Source organism: Prunus dulcis, chromosome 4 (assembly GCF_902201215.1).
Source record: "Prunus dulcis chromosome 4, ALMONDv2, whole genome shotgun sequence".
Classification (NCBI taxonomy): domain Eukaryota; kingdom Viridiplantae; phylum Streptophyta; class Magnoliopsida; order Rosales; family Rosaceae; genus Prunus; species Prunus dulcis.
Window position 1 is genome coordinate 21,220,552 of NC_047653.1, and position 7,056 is coordinate 21,227,607.

At 38.2% G+C, this 7,056-nt stretch overlaps 2 protein-coding genes across 2 annotated transcripts; one reads left to right on the forward strand and one right to left on the reverse strand.

Annotated features, from left to right (window-relative positions):
* The first annotated feature begins 1,035 nt into the window (after positions 1–1,035).
* Positions 1,036–2,045, forward strand: LOC117624500 (photosystem I reaction center subunit N, chloroplastic). Its single transcript, XM_034355788.1, has 3 exons — positions 1,036–1,514; positions 1,632–1,757; positions 1,850–2,045. Exons 1-3 carry the CDS (start codon positions 1,212–1,214, stop codon positions 1,937–1,939), a joined length of 519 nt encoding a protein of 172 aa, XP_034211679.1. The 5' UTR covers positions 1,036–1,211; the 3' UTR covers positions 1,940–2,045.
* Positions 2,046–2,188: 143 nt separating this feature from the next.
* On the reverse strand, positions 2,189–6,672 carry LOC117624499 (probable polygalacturonase). The gene is made up of 5 exons (XM_034355787.1): positions 5,955–6,672; positions 4,834–4,954; positions 4,058–4,232; positions 3,558–3,628; positions 2,189–3,343 (listed from the first exon to the last, which is right to left on the reverse strand). The coding sequence occupies exons 1-5, from the start codon at positions 6,396–6,398 to the stop codon at positions 2,709–2,711; spliced, it is 1,446 nt and encodes a 481-aa protein (XP_034211678.1). The 5' UTR covers positions 6,399–6,672; the 3' UTR covers positions 2,189–2,708.
* Positions 6,673–7,056: the final 384 nt, after the last annotated feature.

Sequence of the window (7,056 nt, forward strand, 5' to 3'; positions counted from 1 at the left end):
AAAAAAACTTTGTGTAGTAAAGTCTGAATTTTGGGAAAGTTCCGAGTAGTAAATTGAAATTTACCCTTAATTTTTTTTTCAAAAAAATTGATTTATTATTAGATAACACAACTTTGTCATTTGTTTTGCAAGGGCATTTTGGTAATAAAACTGGTTTTGATTTTGATTTCTCACAATAGTAAATGGTTTTAATAGGAATTCGTTTTATTTTCAATTTGATTCTTGACAGTTAGTAAACAATTTAATTTGACTGACTCCGATTTCTAGTTACTCGGATTCCTACTTAACCTGATTCCTGATTAGTAAACATGCCCTAAGGTTTTGGGGAATTGGGATGTTGTTGGGTAGTTTAGGAAAATGGGCTTTGGAGTTGGGCTACTATAATGGTTGGAAGGAGATTTGGGTTGTCATAATGGTTGGAAGGAGAGATTGGTTGTCATAAAGCCGATCAAGTTCAATTCGAATTGCTTTTTCATAATATAAACCGAAATCGATTTTGTCTTGGTTTTGACTTTTTTAGTCAACGTGGTATTTTTTGGTTTTTCCAGGTTGGTTTAATTTTTGCGATTTTTCGATTCCGAAGCCCACCTCTAAGTACCATTGTTTTTCACTTTAACAATTACTTCATTTGTAACTGAAGTTGTTATTCACTCTCATTTTACTTTCTCATAAGCTCTCAAGCCTATGTACAATATAACAACCGTTTACCATAGTGAAAACAAGCATACAACTCAATATGGACGTAATTTATTGCCCGTGTTCTTGGTGTGTTTGTGTGTTTTTTGGGTCCTATCTCATTGACCCAATTTTAAACGTCAACAACTTTTATGATTTCCCACCGTCTTTCCATGAAAAAACTTGACTAATTACTTCTTCCGCGGTGTTTTATTACCAGAGAATTAAACACAACGCAACTGCCAACAGAGCGCAAGTTTGGATTCTTAAGTGGGACCAAAATGCAATTCCGCCACACAAATTAACTCCAATGTCCCAAACCAGTAGCTTGAAGTGGAAAGTTTGCCAATAGGAGTGAGGCAATCTCACCTTATCCACACTCCCACCACAATCGCTCCTTATCAAATATCCATAACCCCAAAATTACAAACCCCTCTCACAATACCTACCACTTTCTTCTCTTCTTGTACAAGCCCTTGATTTCAGATTGTGAAATTTTGTCTTAGTACAAGTATTATTAGTGAGAAGAAGAAGAAATGGTAGCCATGATTAACTCTAGTGTGTTGGCATGCAACTATGCCATCTCTGGCACTGCAATGTCTGAGCTCAATGCAAAGATGCCTTCTTCTTTTGTGGCAGCAGCTGGTCAGAAAGTGGTGCCTGCAATCAGAGCTCAACAGGCTAGAGTTTCTGCTGATTCTCAAAAGAGTGAAGGAAGACGGGCTGCTCTACTCTTCCTAGCAGCCACTGCTTTCACATCAGCTTCTGCTGCTGCCTCCAATTCCTTTGCCAATGCTGGGGTCATTGATGATTACCTAGAAAAGAGCAAAGCCAACAAGGTAGCTTATTAATTAATGAAATTAATGTATATATTTTCTTTTAAAAAAATTAATCATAAATTAAGCTTAGGCTTGATTGTAGTGATTGACTTTTGGGGTATATTGTTTGTACTTTAGGAACTGAATGACAAGAAGAGGCTGGCAACAAGTGGTGCCAACTTTGCAAGAGCATTCACAGTTCAATTTGGGACATGCAAGTTCCCTGAGAACTTTACAGGCTGCCAAGATCTTGCCAAGCAAAAGGTACAAAACTGAAGTCATTAATAATTAATTAAATTAATTATGGGTTGGGTTGGGTTGAGTTTTGTTTAATTTGATTAATTTGGTGGATGCAGAAAGTACCATTTATCTCTGATGATCTGAAATTGGAATGCGAAGGCAAGGACAAGTACAAGTGTGGTTCCAATGTATTCTGGAAATGGTAATCAAGAGAAAAGAAATGGTTCCAATCTCTTAATTTCCTCAGCAACCCTCAACATGTATGTAGCTAAATTTCTTCTTAATTCAAAAACTTCAATCCTTTCATCTACATCTTGTGATTTAATTATTGTTCCCTCCATAAGTATTCTCTTCTGTTCCGTTTCCTATTTCTGGTTGAAAGATGAACAACAACTCAGTTAAGTCAGATGGCCTCTTCAAGTTGGCAGTGAACTAAAAATATACAAGAAGTTATCTTGTAGATCCGTAACATAAATTCATCAATGAATAAGTTCAGAAAAAAAGTTACACTTGTTGTGTATCAACTCTATACAAGTTCATCTCTCCAGCTTTGAGGATTACTATAATCTGTGTATTTTCTGAGTATGTATGTGTAGCACCACGGCAATGAACTGTTTGAAATAAACAAGTAGTCTTGACGAAAATAATTAGTGCCCAAAATAAGGTCACCCATTCAGTAGATTCTGGTGATCACCAAACAGACTTGTGCACAATGGATCCAATACACAAGAAATATTCATCCTTGTGCAAATTGAATAGGTCACCGGACAGCAGTCATAGAAGATCTCCTTGAACACCAGCTACATATCTCACTTGCAAAGCCAAGCCTGAGCTGATCATGCCTGTCCCCGTAATATGGTTTGTGTTCGATTCCAAAAGAACACCCAACCGTGGAAGAGTAATTGAAGTCCAACCTCAAAACTCAGGCCTCATATTTCCATAAAAAAAACACAAACTAAAGGCATCCACAGATGCTCAACGTTGCAGACACCAGTCAAAAGCGTCCATATCCTGCAACTGAGGACATGCAGCTGGAAACACCCCATTGGCAAAACCTGAAACAAATTCACAATGCCATGCTGCAGATGGAGCAAGACCAAGTACTGTGACATTTTTAAAGCATATCCTTTCAAATGAAGCACCCTCAATGCCCTTCAATTCTGGGGCTTTTGTTGAATTCAAACTGAACACGTTGCTAATAAAAATTCCCTTTACTTGGGGAACAGCTTTGGGATCCCATCCTTTGTCTGGGTGGTCATTGGCCCCTCTACTAAACCTTATGGGTGCCTTCACCCTTTCCATCAGTATGTCACTTATACTAATATTTGCTATGTAGCCCCCTCTACCTTTGTCCGTTTTTATGCGCACCCCAGCTGCAGAGTCCCAAACATGCAAATCCTCAATGGTCACATTTGAAATCCCACCAGACATCTCACTACCTATTCCCACTCCAGAGCAAGTTGGAGTGGTGCCATGAACTCTTCTTACTATGATGTTTGAGCTTGGACGAGCCACTTTGATTCCATAGTGATCCCAACCACTTTTCACTGCTACAAGATCGTCGCCACTCTCAATGTAACAGTCCTCAATGCACACATTAGTGCTCGAATCTGAAACATAACATACAAAATTAAATTTGCAAAACAAATAAATTTCTTTATGCTAACTTCTTTGATTAGTTTAGATAAATCATTTTGCGTGATAGAAACAAGTTTCATACAGAAGTTAAATACACATAAAATATACTTGAGTTTCTTAATGTTAACTTCTCAAACTAATTTAGATGAATAGATGTTATGTTCAATTGACAGAAGAGGAGCATACCTGGGTCTATGCCATCAGTATTAGGAGCATTCAGAGGAGCCAAGATTGTCATGTCCTTGATAACAACGTTACTGAAACAAACACAGAACTATGAGGGGGCGATTAATTATTATTTTTTAAGCATAGAACGAAGATAAATGAAATTGGGCTAAAGTATGCCTCTGACATTTAGATGGGAAGATAGTTTATCAACCCTTAATTGAAAATAAAAATGATCTAAAATGCTATGCAAACGAGCCCTTTTTTTCATCTTCCATCAAGAGCTGTTTTATTATAGTTTTCCAAATCAGAGAGAAAATAGATTAGAAAGTAGCTGGATCATTTGAAGACGACGAAAACAAACACAAAACAAAATCCCAATCGTTTTTTCCTGACTATAATGAAATCTCACTGTTTTAAGCTCCAACTACATTACGAATTAGCATTAACTTAAATTGATATGCAAATATGTACCCTCCAAAAAACAAACAGAAAAAACATATCAGGAAAAAGGCAGGCACCTGCAGTAAACAGGATGGATGGTCCAAAAAGGAGAATTGAGGAAAGTGAGGTTAGAGATGAGAATGTTTTGAGAGTTCATTAGCTCAAGCAGGTGACCTCTGGTATGCTCCAGTGTTCTGTTCCACCATAGTTCCCACCACATTTTCCCCTGCCCGTCAATTGTCCCATTATTACCTGAAAGGCCCCAGATAATTAATGACTCAATGCCTCCAGAAAGATAACAAAATTAATAAGAGTATCTTAGATATAGTTCACAAATTTTTTATGTATCAAAGGCATCACAAAAGATTTTGGACACCTATTAGTGGCACCACAAAAAAAATTAACTTAATTAATGTATACAAATGCCATTTGGTTCTTAACCTACCACCTAATGAAGCCAAATACCGCCTTGATGGTGCTTTTATGTCCACCATATTTAGATAATCCATCAAATTTTAAATTAAAGACTGGTGGCACTACTTGGTTCATTCTAATAAATCTGAAAATTGGTATGACAATTCAGTCTTCCAGATCAGGGGCATGGAGAGACAACTGCATGTGAATATCATGTGCCCATTTAAAGAATAATAAAAGGCAGGTTTAAATCACATTCAAAGAATAAATATGCTCTGGTTATTGGTTAATCATTCATTAAATAAATGCACTTTTTTGGTCTTCAGTCTTTATGCACTTATTTGATATCCACCATTCACAACTTCATTTTGTTTACCATTGATTACTTAAAAGGGGAGAAAACAAAAGCCATGGGGAAGAAAATGAATAATTTTGGTACCTGTAATGACAACATTTGTAAGACCATCCCCATGAATAAGGCTTATATGTCTTCCTCCTAACCTCTCTCTTCCTCTTCCATAAGAAGGCAATGGCTCAATAATAGGCCATTGCTTCGGATCCTATAAATAAAAGGGCAAAAATCAACTTGATGAATCAAAAACTGAAAAACAAAATTGTATTTTATTAGGTGTTTTAAACAAGTAAGAATTGATTAAGGGTATTGAGATGGAAAAATTATCTTTGACATCCTATTTGATTGACACACAGAGACAGAGCCTGCGATAATTATTAAATTCGTCATTACAAAATGGAAAAATACTACCATTACACACACAAATTGCTCCACTTGGGACCATTCTTGTTAAAATCAACACATTCTTTTGTCTGGAAAAATAAAATAAAATCAACTCATCTCATTTGCCTGAAAGATGAATAAAGTAACAAAAGAAGGCAGAACCCCAGAAAAACAAAACAAAGTACAAAAGAGGCAATATATTATATACACAACACAAGGGAAGAGAATCATGCCGTTGAACTTGAATTAAACATTTTTGGGTGGGTGGGGGTGTGGGGTCCCTCTAGGCACCCGTGAACTTTCTCAACGCCTTTGTTAATAGAAGATGCTTCAATATGAACATGATAACAGTGACCTCCATTTGTAATGAATAACAAAACCACTCCTAATCTATGCCATCATTACAACAGCAAACAAAGAAAAAGTAAAACACCATTTCCACAGTAATTTTTTTTTTCCTTCTGTTTTGCTTACTTTCTTGGGTTGTTTTCATGTAGGATTGAGTTTCAATTTTACCCATTTCAACCCAGAATTAAAAAATAAACCCCCTTTTTTTTTTTTTTACATAAATTATAATCTTACTGTAAATTAACTTAATTTACAGGAAGGGAATTCGAACTTGTGTGCACAAGAGGGGGCATTGCCGTGACCGCGCGGCCTAACCCACATATGCTACCCATCTTTACCAACAACCAAACAAACAAGAAAACCATTTCCTAAACCTTAACGAAAATTAATCATTTTATAGGGAAAACAAACAAACAAACAAGAAAAAAGTATTGAATAAAGTAAAGAAAATAGAATAGACAGAATATTTTATTCACCTGGGATCCCAGAATTACAGCGCCCTCTTCAAGAAAAAGCGTGAAATTACTGGTGAGGTTAAAACTGCCCGTCAACCATCTCCCCTTAGGAACGTTCAACTGGGCCCCACCACTCTCCCCGAAACGCTGCATGTGGAGAATCGCCCTCCGAAACGCTTCGGTGTTGGACGTGGCCCCGTCGCCGACCCCGCCGAAGGCCTCGATCGACATCACCACCTTCCTCTTGGGGACGCCCCCGAAGAACCCGGAACAGGTGCTCGGGTGATGATCCGAAAGGGTATCGGATCCTGCGGCGGGCCAAATCGACCCGACCCATGTGGGAAGACCCGCCATGGTTGAGAATGTTTGGTAGGAAAGGACAAGCATGATGGTGAAGAGGAGGAGCAGAGATGCCCATGTGGGTTTGATGGAGCTACCCAGTATGCTGGGTTTTTCTGCATCCATTAATTACTGCTTTCTTACTACTTACGTGCATGAAAATTAAATACCCAGAAACAAAAAAATGGAAAGTGGAAAGAGAGAAGAAGATTATTATTATTTTTTAAATTGGGAGTTTTTTTTTTTTTTTTCTGAAAAAGGGTGTGGTTTGGATGATGAGAAAAAAAAAAAAGATGAAGGTGGGGGGTGGGGGTTTAGAGGGAGGCAGCTGAGCTGGCTTTTACGTGAAGGTTGAGTGTGGAGAATGAGGAAGAAGGACGAAGGGGGAGAGAGTTTGTTTGTGTGGGGTCCGATTCGGAAAGTTGAAGAAAAACTCGATCCGATTTGTTCGGTGTGGGAGGGGTGAGGATCGGGTGGTAGGCAGTAGCCATGGGGTTTTCTGTTGATTTACGTGGCGGGATCTGATTGGGCGGTATGATTTACGTTAAAATTGGGTTGAATTAGAAGATTCGGATTGAGGTGGGTGAGATGGGGAGACGACTTTGGTGGGTTTGTCTGGGCAGGCTTGTAGTGTTGTGAATTGTAAAGTGCATGGAAGTAGGGCGGCGGTGTGAGTGAATGTGATCATGTGAGCAGTGAAGCCGCTTTTCACGGGAGTCTTTGAAAAATGTTAATTCTAATTGCGCGTAAATTTAATGAGACTGTACTAATGTGAAGCCTAGCC